General features: G+C 37.0%; 1 protein-coding gene across 2 annotated transcripts in view; it reads right to left on the bottom strand.

The window, feature by feature from the left end:
* Positions 1 to 20,659, bottom strand: part of fubp3 (far upstream element (FUSE) binding protein 3) — a 97,655-nt gene that overhangs the window by 8,751 nt on the left and 68,245 nt on the right. For both annotated transcript variants that reach the window (XM_039764264.1, XM_039764265.1), the window contains exons 12-15: positions 18,815 to 18,956; positions 5,777 to 5,937; positions 3,896 to 3,969; positions 908 to 984 (exon numbers count right to left, since the gene is read on the bottom strand). In XM_039764264.1, coding sequence (XP_039620198.1) covers positions 908 to 984; positions 3,896 to 3,969; positions 5,777 to 5,937; positions 18,815 to 18,956 — 454 coding nt within the window. The remainder of the gene's footprint in view (positions 1 to 907; positions 985 to 3,895; positions 3,970 to 5,776; positions 5,938 to 18,814; positions 18,957 to 20,659) is intronic.

Below are 20,659 nucleotides of genomic sequence, written 5' to 3'. Positions count from 1 at the left end.
AGCTAAAAGTCTCTGCCTTGGACAGTAGGATCAGGCTATTGCCCCAAGACTGCAGGCTGGGAGAGAAATATCCAGGAGATGTACTTCCAAGCCTTCAGGCCACAACAACAACAGAGATGTCTATAGAGAGTAAAAAGTAACCTCCGAACTTCAGAAACATTTCCAGAGCTTGGAAGGAAATGACACCAGGATGGAGCTTAAAGCAGCCTTGAGTTTATCCACAGAAAAGAGTACATCCAAGCTTCCTTTGGTATATAAGAAGTTAGGCATGTGGCCAAAGCACTCTGACTGGTAGAAAGGAACCAGGGCCTGTATTGGCAGGTCGGACGCTACAGAGTTTGATGTCTTTTATAATTTTTATTTGCTATTCTGTCTGTCATTTTGGCTTGTATGCATTATTTTGAATAACAAGGTTACAACAACAGCAGCTCCTCATTGTGACAAAACCATTAACATTCCACTTTCAATGGGGATATGGGAAGACATTAGCAGTGCCTGTAATGTTAGACTTAATGCTAAGGTAAAATGGTAGATGGCCTGTGTACACTGGGTATTTTGATCCATTTTACAAAACAGACATAGTACAGTCTATTATAAAAACACCATGAAACAGAATGCTTCTGTCTGTTCTTTGCATTTACCATTAATAAAGTGTAAATGATGGAGGGATGCTAAAAGCAACAGAAAAGGAAAACTACTCTTAAAGGGCAGGGAAGGAACAGCAGAGACATTTTATAAACAAATTGGCAACTGCTAAATGTCTAAAGACTGTCCATGGTCTCTCAAAGCATTGCTTTACTAACTTATTGTATTGTGAATTTAAATGTATGACTACCTGGTTGCTTTGCTGAAAAACATCTGGGAATGAACAAGGAGAGAGAGAAAAAAAAGAAAAACCACCACTTACTAGGGTCTTGTTGGCTTTGCTGCTGCCATGTCTGGTATGCAGTACCCCATACACTGGGCATGAACGTCTGCGGCCCACTAGAGAAAGAGGTCGGGGGGACAAAACATAACAATTCTGCTTTCAGTATACTTTAAATTATTTTTTCTTGACCTTTATTGTTCCTTTTCATTATATGTTAGATATTTCAAATCTTTATTGCTATTTGTAGATATGGCTGGGTAGTGTGTGAGGTGCTCTAAAATAGCCAAGAAGCAAGGCAATAGAGCTGTCCCAGAAATGCATGTTATTTAATAAAGACAGAATATAAGATAAAAATTCAAACCGTAAGATGGCAAATGGTGGAAGCACAAATGGACATTTTTTGATAAAAGCAAAGTAGAATCGACTCGCAATTAACATGAGTAATACAGGCAGTGTGGGCAAAGAACTTTATATTAAAAAAAAAAAAAAAAAATTAGAAAGTGCAGAAAATTTTATGTAAAATTACTTATATTTAGAAAGCCATTTACTGGATGGCAGCAGTAGATCAGACAAAACTTTGTTCACAATTTTTATGGTAGAACACTGCAAGCGGAAATTTATATTGGAGATATATATATTTTATATATATATATATATATATATATATATATATATATATATATATATATATATATATATATATATATATATATATATATATATATATATATATATATATATATATATATATATATATATATATATATATATATATATATATATATATATATATATATATATATATATATATATATATATATAGAGAGACTTGCAGGAAAATACAAAACTAAAATGCTTGTTTTTTTGACAAATGTGTGCATGTCTATTTCCTTCAAGCTTTACCTACTATCTTCACATATGAATTCTGACTTGCATGTCTCATACAAATTAATTTCCCCACCAGTCTATTGATCTTCTCACCAGAATATTGAACATGAGTGCAGCACACGTAGTTCTTTGACAAATTATCAAATTTTACTGAGCAAATTCTACACTGAAATTGTGTTCTCACTTGATTTTTTTATTTCAAAGAACTGAAGTGAGATTGCCTTAAATTAGAAAAAGAATTAAGACAAGAAAGAAAAAGATGGACTGTGTAAATATTCAAAAACATGTATGGTGGACATTCTACGTTGACATCAGTGGCATCTGCCTAACAAAGGCACAATTACCTTACCGTTGGCCTCCACTTGTGAATCTTTCAAATTACGGTCACTGTTTCTGCATGAAAACTTCACAGTAAAAGGAACTATTATTCAGGTATGTTAATATGAAAGACATGTATAAGAATGAACACTGAACAGCATTCATAATACAAATGCACAATTTACTAAAAGAACTATCTAATGGGCGCTGTTGGTTCAATTATCAGAAACTAAAAGCTATGTCAAACCACCCAGACACCATCTAGAAAAGATCAGCCCTCAAAGATTTGCGAGAGAAGGTGCAGAGAGAGTCAAACAGTAACTCTGAAGGAGCTACAGTGTTCAGTAAGTGAAACTGGGTTAAAGCTGCACCACTCAACCATATTAGAAAACTGCACAAAAAATTGCCCTGCACGGGACATTTTTATTCAAAAATTAGAACTTTTTTTTTTAAAAAAAAACACAAATTGCAGAAGTTACTGCTGTAAATGGAGCTTCTAAAATATTTTGAAGTGTAGGGACTGAATATTTATACAAACAGCAGATTTCCTTTATTCCTTCTTAGCATTTATGTAAAACACCAAATTAAAAAAGTTCAGAGTAGCACTTTTTAATTAAACAAAATTAGACAACTGCTTTTTGAAAAGCATTGCATTTATAGATAGGTTTGATCCCCCAAATATATGCCTTTTGTCCAATCTCCTAACACAGTTGAACTGCTCATTTTTAATTGATGGCTCACTTTAAATTTAATGTCTCTGTGGGGAAACAAAATCTTGGCAATAAATGTATTAATTTAATTCTTTTCCAGCAAAAAAAGGTGCAGCGACTGTGTGAAAATAAAACAGAAAATGTTTTCATCATATGTTGCAGTAGCATATATCGTCTGTGGTTAGAAGAAAATAAGCGGTTAAAATGTGTTGGTTTCCAGTATGTTTTGGGACATGAATTACTGTAAATGTTCAAAGAAAAAAACATTATTTTTTTTAAACAATAACATACTTAAAAAATTTACAAATTTTTCCTGTATATGCAGTTATCTTTCATCTATTAGCTGTTTAAAAAAAAAAAAAGGCAAAAGAGAACATGAAAAGGACAGACATAAGATGATGATGATGTGAGAGTGCAAGTAAACACTGAACAGACAGATGTGTACACACCCATCACAATACTGGACACAGACTGTGATAAAATGGAGTCATCGGTCAACGACAATAACATCAGAACAATCACTTGGTGAAGTGCCAATTCATATTACAGAACAGTATATGAACTGTATATAAGTGCACATCTGAGCTATCTAAAGACACAGATCTTGTGCACGCTCCCAAGCTCAGCTCATGTACAAAATATGCCCAAATGTGCATGTTAAATGCACAGCTCATTTAAGAATGTACTCAAAAGGGGTCACACCTACACAACACCATCACTCAATTTGTATTATATACGGCCTGCTTTCTAATGCCATCATATGTGAACATGCTGTGAACAGGTAGCTGTGGTCAGAAGGAGCTAAACCATCTCATAAACAAAGAATAATGACTGCAGAATATGGTCAAAAGTATCACTTAGATAGAGGCATTCAAATTAGTGAAAAAATACTGAAACAGCAAAACAAGTATGGTAAACTATCATCATTCAACATATCCAGTAACTAACCGCAAACATTTCTTAATTTATGAGGTACACTTTTTTTTTTTCTTTTTTTTTTTTAAACAATTAGTGTACCCGAGAAGTGGGTAATTGTGAAACAGAAATCAGTTATATAAAAAGTACATTCAAGATCCTATACAGATGAAGTGGAAAAGCACAAAACACTTACTTTTGATGTGGAGTACCTGCCCCTTGGCTGAATGGGCTTAAGCTGAAATTACTGCTTCCTCCTAGACCTGAACCCTACATGACAAATACCACAAAGCAGTCCAATGAGAATCTAAAAAAAGTGCAAACCTGACCCAATTATAGAACATTTGCTTTTACATTGTGTTATATTCATTCTCTGCCATTAGGTAATTCAATAATTGCAGACACCAAGTTTTCATAATGAAAAAGGGAGGCGGGTTGAGTAAACTGTGGTAGGCAATTGAACCAGCACATCAGGATACAGCCCATTCTTCATGAAAGATATCCAGGGATCTTTAAATGATCACAAACAGTGAGAACCTTGATTTTACATCTCATCTGAAGGACAGCATCATTTTCATAGCAGTGTCCCCATCACTGCACTGGGGCATTGGGATTCACTTACAGACCACAGGGTAAGTGCCCCCTGCTGGCTTTACCAACATTACTTCTAGCAGCAACCCAAACCTTTGCCTGGTTGGTCTCCCATCCAAGTACTGGTTGGACCCGAACATACTTAGCTTCAGGTGGAATTTCGTGTTTTGAAATGCATGTGGTACAGCTGCTGTGGTTCAGAATCTATTTTTAATCCCCTCACCCATAACTCAGCATATACTCTCACTATGAAATAGTATAGTATTGACATCTACTGCTTTTGAGTTACTGGGTACAGGACACAATTTCTTGGAAAGATGTATAATTATCTTTGAGACAAAATGATTACTGATATGGATGCTAATGTTGCCTTTAAAGGTGAGGAGGCATGTCTTTTGTCAGTGCATGAATTTTCCAGTACTGTACCAAAAAGGGAAACAATGCCCTTGTCAGTATTGTTGTTGATATTGCTACAGGAAACAGTAAGACACAAGCTTTTTGTAATGATGTGGGAAAACTGAATCAAGACTTTCCCATGGAATGTTTCACCTGCCACCAAAGCGTGGCAGTCATACTAGAAATCTGTTGTGAGAAATGCAGGTTTACACACTGCAGTCAGTGCATGTGCCTTGATATTAAGCAAAGATAGTCAGGACAGTGATATTCTGTTGCATGGATATTAAAAAAAACTGTTACCTATAACAATGGTAGTTAGAAAAAAGTATCTTTAAATAAAAAAAAAATCCTCTTGACTATCAGTATGTAGACACTAACCAGCTCTCTCATTCATATATGCAGGTCTGAAAAAAAATGTCAATCTAGGCAGTCATCCTTCCAGAAGTATCTGAATTTTTTACACAAATCCAAATGAGATTCCAATGATGAAGCCATCATATTACCCTGACTCTTCCAAGATTTAAAGGACATGTGGTTGGATTTTATGGGCGACAGAAAGTGGAGGAAAGGGGATTAATTCCATGTAAAGTCAACTGAACAGTTTTTGAACTTTTTTTTATTCATTTTGCCTTACAGCAATGAAATGAAAAAAGCAGTTAAAGCTGTTCAGGCCATGTTCAGATGCACCTGAAAAATTCTATTCAGCTACAGTTCTTTGTTGGTAGAAAACTGCTATTGGACAAATGGGGTAAGCAGGACTCTGTATGGAACAGCTGGTCTAACATCCTCATTCCCATCAAGAGCAGCTAAAACACCACAAATGTCTGTGAACTGCATGACAGGAACATTACAGCAGACAGGACTTCGTGGCTTCACTGTAACTTCACAGAGTTGCAATCATAATATTACAAGTCTGTTTTGAAACAAATCAGACACCACCAGTAGCAACATAACAATTAAAAATGGAGTACAAAATGTACAAGTATGTGGCCAGGAAATATTCACATAACCAAGCAAGCATAATGTGCCAGCACAGAGGAGGAGGAGGGAGAGAGGAAAAAAAAAAAAAAAAAAAAAGAAACAAACTTACCCCAATTTTCTCATCAATGAGTTGGCGGGCAAGGTCAATCTGCTGCAGGGTCCCTCGGATGGAGAAGATGCGAACATTGGGATCTGTGTTGGGAGGAGGATTTCTTTGCAGCTCCACATGTGAACCAGACTGCTGGTTAATGTTTTTGATGGTCTCACCACCTAAGATTCACAGAAGTTTAAGTTAAAATGACTGTAGCTTAACCACAAATACAAACTACCATATTTCATGCTGCTTTATAAATACAGTAGATACCTGGACTATGAAGACATTTACAGATTTTTGATCTCTTATGCACTTGAAACACAGCTGGATCTGACTGAACATAATTTTTAAAGGTGACAAGCCTGTGCATAATAAAATTGCTGCTTTACTTATTCGCATGTTAAATGTCTTCAAGAGTGTAGTGGAATCAATTCAACTTGTCTCTCTTCCTGCCTTTCTGTTTAAATAATGTAACATATTTCACAAAAAATAAAAATACTATGAACCTTTTAAGAAATTAAACTTAATCCAACATTTATTATTGTGTAAACACTCCACATCAATTCTTATGAAAGCAGAAATATCCTGAAGGAAGAGATGGCCAGAATATCTGCTTATTCTTATTCTTACTGGTTTAAGCATGAAGAGATGGATAATATTTTAATACATCCTATCCACAAAATATTAAAAGTGCTTTCTTTGGGTAAAGATTGTGATTTTACTTCCAAAAAAAAAAAAAAAAAAAAAAAAACAGAAGAACCTTGTCAAATCTTATATGCTGCAGCAAATCTAGTTCCGAAGCCAACTTTACTAACTGCTTATGCCAGACTGACAATGTACTTGAGAAATAGCAGGAATTAAAGTACAGTGTGGTCGAGATCTAATTATGCAATTTTCATTATGCTATAACTTAAGTTTATTACATAGAAAATCACCCGAAATATCCCGGACAATCGAGAAGTGTGCGAACTGATGACATGAAGAATCGTTTTTGTGCCGAACTGGAATCGTCCCCACATAAATCAAAGTCACCCAGACAATTTGGATCTGCATAATTAGATCTGAACCTCCCTGTAAAAACAGGCTTTACAGAGTTGAGATTTATATGGAAAGGCATTTGTCTTTGTAGTTAAGCACTTTTTTGGGTAGCCAGTTATATAATTATTGCAAACAAACATCTAGGCTTGATGATAAATTACCGTCAAGTACCACATAATGGTTTAAAACTAACACATAGGCAGAACCTGCTTCATATAATCACACAGTTGCGATATCATGATCATAAATGTTGGATCATGTGGTTTCACATGCAGATATCTCTGACAGGTTTCAATGAAGCCAACTTATAGCGCCTAGTTTGGGCACCTTTTAGTCTTAGCATGTATATGACCTCCACATCAGAGGTCTATAAAAGATAACAAACGTTCTGTTCTTTTAAGATGTTTGCTTTTTACTAGGCCTTTTGAAAGGAAATCAAGAGTTCACAGAATTACAGCAATTTATATGCACACCTCCTCTCCCATTTGGTAAATCACAGTTTGACATTAGTTGGTATATGTTGTTCTGCCTCTCATAATAGCATGAAGAACAAAGCTTTATCAGCAGTCTCAGGCAATGAATGAGAAAAACCTGATGACTTATAGGCAAGCAAAAGTTGAGGTTTTTGAACAAACCATTTCTGAAGTGAACAAAGAGTCAACTCACCATGTCGAATGGCTTGTGCACAGTATGATCATAGATATACCTATTCAACAAAGTGTTGAATGAGGCACTAAACTCCTTCTCTTACATATGGGTTGCGACAGCTGCTAAGCAAATTGAATTTCATGCCACTTAAAAGGCAAAATATTCACATGCTTGCAGTGAATCAAGAAAGGTAAACTATGGGGTGGGGAGGATTTCTCCCTGGTCTGATGAAACAGGGTTCTTGTTGACACATAAGAGAAGGTTCAAAATATGGTGAAAAGTCTAAGTCCAAAGACCCATTTTACTAGGCTCTGTCAATAAAGGCTGGCTGAGGTGATGTATGGGCACTGTGTGTTTGTTTGGTGTATGTGTTGGGTACTTTAACAAGAATTCAAGTACCAAAAGACATACAGTGCATCTGGAAAGTATTCACAACACATCACTTTTTCCATATTTTATGTTGCAGCCTTATTCCAAAATTGATTAAATTCATGTTTTTCCTGATGAATTCTACACACAACACCCCATAATGACAACGTGAAAAAAGTTTACTTGAGATTTTTGCAAATTTATTAAAAAATAATAAAAAATTGAGAAAGCACATGTACATAAGTATTCACAACCTTTGCCTTGAAGCTCAGGTGCATCCGGTTTCCCTGATCATCCTCGAGATGTTTCTCTAGCTTAACTGGAGTCCACCCATGGTAAATTCAGTTGATTGGACAGGATTTGGAAAGGCACACGCCTATCTATATAAGGTCCCACAGTTGACAGTTCATGTCAGAGCACAAACCAAGCATGAAGTCAAAGGAATTGTCTGTAGACCTCCGAGACAGGATTGTCGCGAGGCACAAATCTGGGGAAGGTTACAGAAAAAATTCTGCTGCTTTGAAGGTCCCAATGAGCACAGTGGTCTCCATCAACCGTAAGTGGAAGAAGTTCAAAACCACCAGGACTCTTCCTAGAGCTGGCTGGCCATCTAAACTGAGCGATCGGGGGAGAAGGGCCTTAGTCAGGAAAGTGTCCAAGAACCCGATGGTCACTCCGTCAGAGCTCCAGAGGTCCTCTGTGGAGAGAGGAGAACCTTCCAGAAGGACAACCATCTCTGCAGCAATCCACCAATCAGGCCAGTATGGTAGAGTGGCCAGACGGAAGCCACTCAGCAGCCCACCTGGAGTTTGCCAAAAGGCACCTGAAGGACTCTCAGACCATGAGAAAGAAAATTCTCTGATGAGACAAAGATTGAACTCTTTGGTTTGAATGCCAGACATCACATTTGGAGGAAATCAGGCACCGCTCATCACCAGGCCAATTCCATTCCTACAATGAAGTATGATGTTGGCAGCATCATGCTGTGGGGATGTTTTTTAGTGGCAGGAACTGGGAGACTAGTCAGGATAAAGGGAAAGATGACTGCAGCAATGTACAGAGACATCCTGGATGAAAACCTGCTCCAGAGCGCTCTTGACCTCAGACTGGGGCGACGGTTCATCTTTCAGCAGGACAACGACCCTAAGCACACAGCCAAGATATCAAAGGAGTGGCTTCAGGACAACTCTGTGAATGTCCTTGAGTGGCCCAGCCAGAGCCCAGACTTGAATCCGATTGAACATCTCTGGAGAGATCTTAAAATGGCTGTGCACCGCCGCTTCCCATCCAACCTGATGGAGCTTGAGAGGTGCTGCAAAGAGGAATGGGCGAAACTGGCCAAGGATAGGTGTGCCATGCTTGTGGCATCATATTCAAAAAGACTTGAGGCTGTAATTGCTGCCAAAGGTGCATCGACAAAGTATTGAGTAAAGGCTGTGAATTCTTATGTACATGTGATTTCTCAGGTTTTTTTATTTTTAATCAATTTGCAAAAATCTCAAGTAAACTTTTTTCAGGTTGTCATTATGGGGTGTTGTGTGTAGAATTCTGAGGAAATAAAATGAATTTAATCCATTTTGGAATAAGGCTGTAACATAACATGTGGAAAAAGTGATGCGCTGTGAATACTTTCCGGATGCACTGTATGAGTACTGCCATTATAAAGGTACATCTAACTGGCAACAGAATGCCATCTATAAAATGGCTTTAAAATTAAGGCAATATTACATGCAACAAAGCTACGGTCTTTAAATAGCTCAAAGGACATGAAGGTGAATTACAAAAATATACTAAGATTTTCCTTAGGTTGATGGGTCACCATTTGATGATGTCAAAGATAGTCCCGGTTCTTGGAAACAGTCCTATATTATGTTATAGGCTTTCATGTGGACACTGAGGTTTTGAATACCAGAATAAAATTTCCTTGTGCACTTCTCTTAAGGTACACCCCATTCAGTCAAGGAACAGAAGCTTTTCTTTTATTTAAATTTGTCAGGACAGAATAACTACGTAATGTTTTATACTTAGGCATACAAGTTACAAAATGAGCCTGTTAAACCATTAGCACACTGATAAGTAAAGAAATTGAAGGAATCTTCAGCACAACTGATGTTCTTTTTGAAATGGTCACCTCTTAGTCCAGCAGCCATAGCCCCTAGAGAGCCATTTTACAATACGCAACCAGGTATTTAATGTACCAAAGAAAACAGTTAAAACACAAACACTCATGGAAATTTTCCAATGTTTGTGCACGAACTTCAGGAAGAAATACCTGCCACCAGGCAATATGGACTCTTTGACCTCATGGGCACCAACAACATTTATTTATATAGCACATTTTCATACAAAAAGATGTAGTTCAAAATGAAGAATAGAAAAATAAAAGACACAGTAAGAAAATAAAATATGTCAACATTAATTAACATAGAATAAGTAAGGTCTAATGGCCAGGGTGGACAGAAAAAACAAAACAAAACAAAAAAAACCTCCAGACGGCTGGAGAAAAAAAAAAATCTGCAGGGATTCCAGACCATGAGACCACCCAGTCCCCTCTGGGCACCAGAGTAATATCAGCTGCAGCAGCAAACTTCTGCAGATCTCTTTGGTCTATGAGGTAACTAACCCCTCAAAGATGCAACTGCTGGGCTTGTGAAATCTCTACAATACATATGGAAAACATAACATCACATTTACCTCTCATTTAAATGAGCAAAAAATTAAAGGTCTGGATATTTATTTTTTTTTTTTTACGTTAGCAAAAAAAGTATACACAGAGCTATGAAATCTTGTTAAGTAGAAGCTTGGGTATGTGAGAGGAGCAACAAGTAATGTGGGAATATACCTGAAACGAAAATCAGAAAAAAAAAAAATCAGCAGATATTTCACTGAACCTCTCTACTGCCTTCTAAAATCAAGGCGCACAATCAAACACATCCTGACATTACTGCTGCTGAAGACGAAACATATTTGGGGGCGCTTGCATTAACGCGCAGTATATTGCTACACACAGCAATAAAGACCATCTTCAAAAAGAAGATGGTTATGTAACATCAGAGCATTACAAATTGCAAGGTTTTGCCACATCCAAGATGAGGAAACTTGGAAATAGTATCAAGTATTTTTTTATCTTTCTTTGTAATACAGGTGGAATCCCATTATAACAAAACTCATGGGACCATAAAAATATTTTGTTAAGAGAGAAATTTTGTTATAACTAATATGGGGAAAATACGTATAGTATTGTGACCGGGTCTGCTGGCGATTCGTCATGTCTAATGGCAGTGGCGCAACAGCCGCCACACAGCTGCTCTGCTAAACCAAAAGGCAAAGCAATTGGTGGTCCTCTGCAGGATCAGGCTTACCATGTAACATGCCTGTCGCACAGTGCTTGACGTTTAACACTGGGCTTTGGTATGCTCTTAGTCACATTCTCCTGATCAGTCTTCTCAAGACCACATCTGCCACAGCGGTGAATCCGAGCCCCTGGTGGTGTTCTAATCTGAAGATGGGAGCTAAAGCAGGACGATCACCTGTACCGCAGCTCCTTACAGCTCCTAGTCTGAACAAAGTCTTGATGCTGTACCTGCCTTCTCTATGCAGTAATAAAGTACCTATATTTTCCTTGAAAACCTAGGCCTACCTTCCTATTTCTCGTGCAACACTATAACCCAAGCTTGACAGTACTTGTATAAAAAAACAGTACTTCTTACACTTCAAAAAATATTTTATTTGAAAATTTGATGTTAGATGTAACTTTAAGTAGAAATACAGGTATGAATATGGAAAGAAAACAAGTTTTTTTTGTGTTATTAGAACTACAGATATGAACACAGAATGAAAAACGAGTCAGATGTAATTTTTTTTTTACAAATAGAAATACAGGTGCAAATAAGGAATGAAAATTGAGTTGTAGGATGCATTTTATTTTTAGAAATACAGGTATGAACACAAAATGAAAATGAGACACTACATGTAACTTTTTTTTTTAATGGAAATAGATATAAAAAATGAAATGAGTCGTTAGATGAAGATGAAGGAAAGATTCCAAAATGTTTGCCACATCATTTTTCTTCATTCCAGAATCATTGTTCATTTTTCTTTCAGCATAAACTGATGCTGTTTCTCACTTTTTTTGGTTCATATCAAAGAAAACTTTAAGAAGCTTTATGAAACTCAAACAGTACGGTATCCGCATACAACACAACCATCCATTCGGATGCTTGGCTGCCTCAGAATGGTAGAGACTAGAAATTTCACAGCAGACTGTCAGTCTCTTTGAGACAACCTGTTTCAGAGCTCCCAAGACTGAATCGCATTATCTTCTTCAGTGGCCATTTTTGGTCCGAAAAAAAAAAAAAGTTATACTGAGATTTACATTTTGTTAAAATAAGATTTGTTTAACATGTTCTATGAACATTTGTCTGGGCCCAACAAAAGTATTCATTATTCCTAAAATTTTGTTACCTTGATATTTGCTATAACGGAATTTGACCTGTATACGAAGACAAGATAGAATACTGTAAGGATAAATGTCCGAGGTCACAACAAGGTTTGAAATTGCTCATAAGACCTTAAGACACAACACCCATCACTGAAATTTGACAATGAAGTGCATGATCACAAAGCTAATCAGCCACTGTATGCTCTATGATGCCAAGATCATCATAAATCTGTTTATATATTGAAAAATTTTTCAAACACATTAGTGGTTATTTCCTTTACATTGCTATAAATGACGGAGAACTGCTTGCCCAGTCAGGACATATTTTTGACATTGTTACACAAATATTAACCTTTTAAAAGATGCCAGAGTATTGCTTTTCCCTATCCAAAATTTTCAGCATTAAGACTTCAAGATACCGAGTGTACGAGGAACTAACAGTTTACTATATCTGACTTGTTGAGAGGTAAACTTGGCCAAAATTAATGATTGAAGAATTTCAGGTTATAAATATATGTGAAAAATAGAGAGGAGTTGGTGGTTAAAGAGAAAAAAATCCAACATTTCCCTATTACACAAATTCTGCAGATGCCGACAAGCTTTAAAAATAAAGTAAATAAATTTACTTCATGAAACAGCAATGCTGTTGTGACGCATAGCAAATGCCACTGCACTTCACCCCAAACCACCCCATGCATCCCTCCTCCATTAAAAAGTTTACTTAAAATTTAAAAGGGAAGCTAAATATAGGAGTCCTGAATGCCAAGTCCCCACCTTTTAAATAAAATGACAAAAACTGTAGTCAACCAGCCACTTTTCTGCACTACTGGGAACTCCGGCAAAATCTGCAATAAGACAGTTTAAGAGAGGGCTGATAAATGGCATGTGTAAGCACAATTTCACACTGACATATTCATTTAAAAATAAGTGACAAATTGAAGAAGAAAAAAAAAAGTGTTTCCCCCTCACACAATAAGCTGCCTGATGCCAAATTGCAGACACATGAACAGAACAAACAGCAGTCAACTACAAGCAATATAAAAGGGAAGCAATTAAATGGTAAAGAAAATAACGAAAAAATAAATAAAAAGGACCGATTAAAGCGTATCCCCAACCAGTCATGTATCCTCCTGTTTAGTTCAATCACCACCTCCCCCTGCCCGGTTCCCTTTCCTTCATACCCTATCACAAGTTAAAAAGCGCAGCAATGGCTTCAAAAGAGAGCTGGATGTCTGTACATCAATTACATGTTTGTTCACTTCTGGGTGACACTTTCATGACCTCCTCTGACCTTAGCCTGAAAAAAGCCCCTCAAAGAATTCTCCACCCACCACTCACCATCCACTGGATCCAATAGACTGCCCCTAGGCTATTAACCCATTGTAAACCAAATTAACTTTTGCATTAATGATACCATTATGAGGTCTCCAAGAGAAAAGCACTAACTATGCAGGCTTGCAGAGTAAGATTAGAGCAATGAAAAGCTAAAAAGGCCGCCTTCTTTTTGGGGGTGTTTATTCCAATAGAAAAGAGGCCATACGAAACAAGAGTATGGAGAGTACAGCATAAAATACAAATAAACTTCCTAAAATGCAGTACTCAGTGCTTGAAATGCATGCTTTCTAATGAATTCAAGTCATTTCTATTCCAGTAGCATACAAGACCCAGCATAAATAGTTCTGTGGCAATGACTTGCTTAATATGGATGAAAAGTCACACATTATTGTGAAACCCTATGAAAGTTTTCCAAAGATGTTTGATAGAACAGGAATGTTTTAAAAATATAAAAAAGGCTAATTTAAAGAACTCATCACAAGACAAGAAACGGAATTCTGTTTCATAAACTGATAGAAAGTAAACAAAGCCATGTCGGGACTCTGCAGATGCAAAGTCATCAGTATGGCGACTTCAACTTGTGTGTAAAAAGATGAAAATACAAAACTACCAAACTTTAATCACGTGCAACACATTTCTATAATAATTGGCAATTTATGTCCATCAAATCAAATACATAGTTTCTAAGCAGGTCTCAAATGATACTGGGTAACTGTCACCTTCCTCCCATTAAAATCTCAGCATTAATGCATCTCTGCTTCTTGTATTACCAGCAATAGCTTTATTTTCAATTGCAGAAACATAACTTTCAGACAGTGTGGGAAGTTCTAAGAAATGGTACAGTTAACTAGAACAATTCTCTTTAATAATTTTTCAGATGTTTTGCGGCATACACCATTTCAAGAACACCTTGGCAGGAACCTGAACCTGCCAACCTGTGGTTTTTGTTCAACTGCTCAGAGACAGTCAGCCTCACTAACAATGCATGGAGAGCATACAGACAACCTTGTTTGTATGCATTGCCTTTCTAAACCATATGGCACCAAAGGCACTTCACATAGACAGACTGCTAGGTCAGTTTTTCTTTTATTTTCTGCAGTTGAGTACAGGCAAGTTAGGTGACTTAAGAATCTTACAGTGATATGGGAGAGAGGGAGCAGGAGCTCAACAATAAGCTTGTAGTTTGCAGGCCGGCTTCTCACTCGCTGTGCCACATGGCTAGCATAGATGTTAAAGAGTATTCTGCTTACCACCAAGCTACTGGTCAAATTAACAACTTGGGCACTACAGAAAGATGTCAGCGGTAAAATCAACTACAGTTAACTAATGATGAGTTCAACCAAGTGTTTCCCTCTACTGCTCCAAAATCCCCAAGTGTTACTGTATGTAGGGTGGTGTATGCTATGTTCTAGGATCTAGAAAACCAAAGGATAGTCACTGAAGAACAGCAATGGCATCTAGATATACAATAAATATTTAAGAAGGTTAATAGAATGTTAGGTTATATAGCACCTTGATGTGTAGAGTACAAGTCCAATAATGTTATGTTCAAGCTATAACACATACTGGTGAGGCCCATCTGGAAGTCTGTGTGCAGTTGTGATCTCCAAAATACAAAAAGGACATAGCAGTGCTGGAAAACATCCAGGGAAGATCGATTAGACTGATCTGAGTGTTGCAGGGGATGAATTATGAGGAAAGATTAAAACAGCTCAGCCTTTTCAATTTAAGCAAAAGGAGATTAAGAGGAGACATGGCTGAAATCTTTAAAATCATGAAAGGAATTTAGTCCAGTGGATCGAGACTGTGATTTTAAAATAAGTTCATCACGAACACGGGGACACTGTTGGACACATAAGGGTAAATTTTGCACAATCAGTAAGTTTTTCTTTTTTTACCATAGAGAATCACAGACACATGGAATAAGAGACCAAATAATATTGTAGAATTAGGACTTCAAGGACTTTCAAAACTCATCTTCATTATAGAAGAGATAACTTGATAGAACTGGAAAGCTTTGTTGAGCTCAATGGCCTGTTCTCATTTAGATTGTTCTAACCTTCTAAAATAAAAATGCAACATTAAACAGCTCAATTCCTCTGTGATGGAAATACAAACAAGTGTTCTATAGGGATCAATTCATAAAAATAAAATGTGATACATTTATCTTAGGAGGTAAAGGACAGTGTTAGAATTCTCTTTAATAAATGCAATGTACACAGAGTACAACAAAAGCACATTTTTAAAATAAAGCAATACCAAAAGAAAACTTGGCTTAGATAATGGTCATATTGTCCTCAAGAGCTGATAAGCTGCTACAAAAGACATTTTAAAAATCACTGGCCACCATATGGCACAGGCTGATCACTGCCTGAAGATGGGATCTTGCACCATGTACCAAGGCTGCTCTTGCTCCCCATATAACCACCACTCCCCCACCAAACATAATTCAGGACAGTTCAGGGGTTTGCAGGCACTGACTGCACTCCACATCGTAAAGCAATTAATCAAGCAGCCCAATAGGCTGTGCTGACAGGCCCCAGACCCAGTGCCTGCTCCATCAATATTGCCCTGTTTCTTATGCTAATTCACAGAATGGGACTGAAGCACCAGGGTTTTTTGTTAGTTTCATTCTGCACAGAAGGTTCTTGACATTTCTATTGCTCTGGATTTTATATAGGAGGAACAGCCCAATACCCCCACCCCACAAAAGCACACCCCTTTGGATGGTCAATGACTTTTAAATAGCAGGCAATAGAGTGAACATGAATAGCCAATAACCTAATTTGACTCTGTCATCACCTAACTCGACTCCATTGCCTTGAATGCCACTCTCATTAAGCGCAGGGTGAAATCTTCCACATGATTGAGAGCTGTTATTATAAACCTTTAACAATTAATGTCACGTTACTTTCCACATATTATCCCCCTCATTAAGTGCTTTTGGAAGAGAGAATGGCACTTTAAGATTGATTAAAAAAAAAAAAAGTGAAAGAGAAAAAGCACTTGCTTGACCACCCGCAAGCTGGTGGCCTATTATAAACTTAAAATGAACTTTGTACAGCGCAGCAGGGATTAACTCCTACAGCTGCCTCCTGTGCCCAGGACCTTTACTGTGTGAGGGCCCAAGTCAAAATGGTTTTAAAAAGCTTGGCATAAATTTTGAAGACTGAGAAACAGCCCCACACATACAAAAATAAAACCCTGAAAAGTTAAATTACAGACAACTGATAGGAAAGAGACAGATACAATGCTCTGGTAATATTTTCCAACTTCCTTGTGACTCTTTTAGCAATATGTTGTCTCTTCGGTGTCACTTTTACTCCTTATTTGCAGATAACCAAACTTTACATACTTAATGGTGGTAATTCTGCTAGGCATGGCAAAGTTATCAAACATGCAGAGAATCACAACCTGAGACACCCCACTTCTTTAAACATATTTCCAAAGCACTCCTCAAAATACTAACGATGTTTTAGGATTATGACTGTATAAGCAAAACACCACACCTCTTGCTCTTTATATATACAGTGTGAATGTTATTTTTATGTGCCAGTTCATCCATTTTCTGGACTCACTCTGTCGATCACTGGGAATCGCATTAAGTCCAATGGTATCTCACTAGCATCATATGTAAAGCACAAAATGGACCAGTACAGGATGCCAGTCAACCACATCAAAAGCACATGTGGACACAAACCCTTACTAATTTAGAGCTTCCAATTAAACTCACTTGCACGAGTGTAAAAAAAGCATCTGATAGAAAAAAACCATTCAGATGCAGTGCCAGAATCTGCTACTGTCATTTATTGACTAAAATGTGCTGTATTAAATTATAAAAAATGTCTTCATTTTTTGTGTTCATATTACCTCTCTTCTCACTCTCTAGTTTTAATTATGAATAGTGTACATCATTAAAATAAAGTCATAAAAGTCTTAACCATTTAAATAAAATCACAGGAAAACAAAGCCTACTATAGCAGAAATGGATGCAAGGCACCACTCAGCCTTATTCAAGACATTATTCCATTGCAGGACACATCCATGATGCCACTTGACACAGTTTGGATTCCCACTTAACCTGACACACGTGCCTCTGAACATGTGGGAAGAAAACAGGAGTACACAAAAGAAAAACTGTGCAAATACCAGTAGAAACTGCAAACTCCTTATGCACAAAAGACGACAACAGGAAGGATGACCTGTGAGGCCGGAGCACTAACCACTGTGCCGCAGAATTGAGAACCCAATTTCAAAATCCATTAATTATAGCGGTCTCACGGCCCCAGAGAGCATAGCTAGTCAGATGCCCATTTTGCCCCTTCCACTATATCGTTATTCCATGGTCTAGCTTGATTAGACCTACACAATAAGCTGTAAAAATATGACGTGCTTAAAAACATGGTTTCTTCCATCTACATTTACTGCTCTAGTTTGTCCATCATAAACAACTGTTTTCAACAACATAAGGAAAGGCATTTGAAATGACTTACTTGGGACCAAAGGCTGCAGTGAGTGAATGTAGCAGGGAGTGTAATCAAAGCAAATTACAGATCACTTTAACAGGCTTTTATTATCTGTACTTATCTGTATATTTGAACTTTCATCAATTATAGTACCTCGTTTGAAATTTAAAATAAAACAAAAACAAGTTACACAGCAAATGTACAAGTATATTCTTTGAAGACATGGATCGCACTTGTAGTAACAAGTATATATCTGACTCTTCATAAACCAAGTTTCCCCATAAAATTCTTAGAAAAAAGATGAAAAATCTTAAAAAAAGAGTAAATGTAAAAGGATATAAACAACTTGCTAATAACTTAAATTTCTAATTCCAAAATGACAGGGACGCACAAAAAAACCAAACAAAATATACCACTGCAGTACACAACTCATCATAAAAACTGTTCATTTAGAGCTTAAGAAAGAATCCTAATATATTAAAAGCAGTGAAATTGAAGAAATAAATTAAACACAAGATGGTTGGATGTTGCTTCTAAATGACTGAATGGAAACGAGAGATGTAAAAAAAATTTGAAATGAAAGAAACGTAATGAAAGGGATGGATGGGCAGAATTGGGCATGGAGAGAGTCAAGGTTTAAACTGTAGTGAACTCACATCTAAAAATAAAACAAACTGCATTGTTTTGGTCCTGTGTTAAGTACATAAAATATAGAAAAAGCAGTATACAGATATTAAAGGACCTAAACACCCTTACCTTTGCCAATGACAAGGCCACATTTATCCGCAGGTATCGTGTAAGTTACTTCTTGTAGGCCTCCTGCTGTACCAAGACTCCATTCGCCTCGCCCTCTGCCTCTACCCCGAGGACCTCCGGGTCCACCAAAACCATCTCGCTCCTAGAAAGTGAGAGAGGGAAGGGAAAAAAAACCAAAAAACCAAAGTATACAATATGAATACATACCTCATGTTCAATGTGTTTTCAATAAAAACTGCTAATTATACTCCAAGGGCAAACAACCCTACGTAATAAAACTGAAAATCATTGCGGCAAACTTGCCTCAATAGGGTGCTTGCTACAAGGAAGTCCAAATGAATAAAGAAAAATTCTTACAAAATGACAAGCTAAGGCAGTGAAGAATGATTAAGTGCATTCATCTTTACATTAATAACAAAAGTAAACTCTGATAAATAACATTTGATTACATCCTCCCCACTGCATTTTTTTTATATATCACACATGATGCTGCAGGAGTAGGCTCTAACTCTCCATGATCCTAATCTAGCATTAAGCCAGTTTAGAAGCAGTGTTTTCTTTACACTTTACGGCTAATTGATTCAAACAAATCAAATTACTTTTTCAACGGCACAATGGAACTGCTGCTGCAAAAAGAAAATTGTTTTGTTTTCAGAAAATTAAACAATGCACCTCTGACAATTAATGTTTTTTCATTCATTTTATCATCTATTTCATGAATTCAATTGCCCATTACACTGCTGTACAGAGATTTAGCCTGCTAAAACAGGGATTCTTGCAAGTCATGAATAGTCTCTGGATGACACATCAGTTCAATACAGGATAAACAATTATATATGCAGACTCTCACACAAGACTAAATTAGAGTCACCTATTCAGTTAGGATTATGCCTCTGGACTATAACCTAAACCTCTGGGAAGGATAAATGATTGGATTCCATAAGAATGAAACATATGATTATGCTTTAAGTGATATAGTTAAGACTTCAATTTGACCAAGAGGCATTTTCATCTGCTAAAACAAAGGCGGCATATTGGGTTTGAAAAACTCACTGAGTCATCAGTGTGGCTTTGTACATTCTCTCCGTATCTGCATATATTTTCCTCCCACCTCCTCAAAGACGTGAATTAGATTATTGTCCAACTCTGAGCAATTGCAAGAGCAGATGCATGGAGGAGTTGGACATTCAATATTTGACATCCTGTCCAGTGATGACTGAACAAGCTCCTGAATTGGATTAGGCAGGTCTAAGAACACTATACAGTTTTCTACAGGAGAAAGTAGGCTAACACGGTACAACACTCTACTGCTATACATTTTTCTGAGATTCTCCAATCCTGGGATCTTGCACAAATTCTCGCTAACAAAAAAATGTGACTACAAAACTTGGTGGGCAACCGTCAAGTAAGACATGCTGCAATAGTATGTGCAATACAGTATTTTGCACTGACTAATCAAAAAAGAAAAAAAAAGCATATAAAACCATGGCCGGGAAGATGGGAGCAGCAAGGTTTATGCATCTTATGTTTACTAAAATGCCAATTTATACTGTACCCAACTCATTTCTTTATTGGTCCTGTGATGATAGTCTTACAGAGACAATATAGAGGGACTCATTATTGCCATAATTCTGCTAATTAATCTTCCATTTCTTTCTAACTCTGGAAGAAAGAGGTCTGCTTCCTTATTTTCAAGTTTATTTCAGTTCTTAAACTGATATCTCATTAGTTGTTGGTCTTTAAAAAGGTGACAGACCTGTCCTGCCCCATATTTTTCTGCTGCTTTTAGTGGGTAGGTTGTGGGGGGATAAGGTAGGTGGGATGAGGGTTAAATGGGATGACTTT

The sequence above is a fragment of the Polypterus senegalus genome, chromosome 9 (genome assembly GCF_016835505.1).
Source record: "Polypterus senegalus isolate Bchr_013 chromosome 9, ASM1683550v1, whole genome shotgun sequence".
NCBI classification, from domain to species: domain Eukaryota; kingdom Metazoa; phylum Chordata; class Cladistia; order Polypteriformes; family Polypteridae; genus Polypterus; species Polypterus senegalus.
The sequence above is the reverse complement of the archived record's forward strand: the minus strand, read 5'-3'. Positions and strand labels throughout refer to the sequence as shown.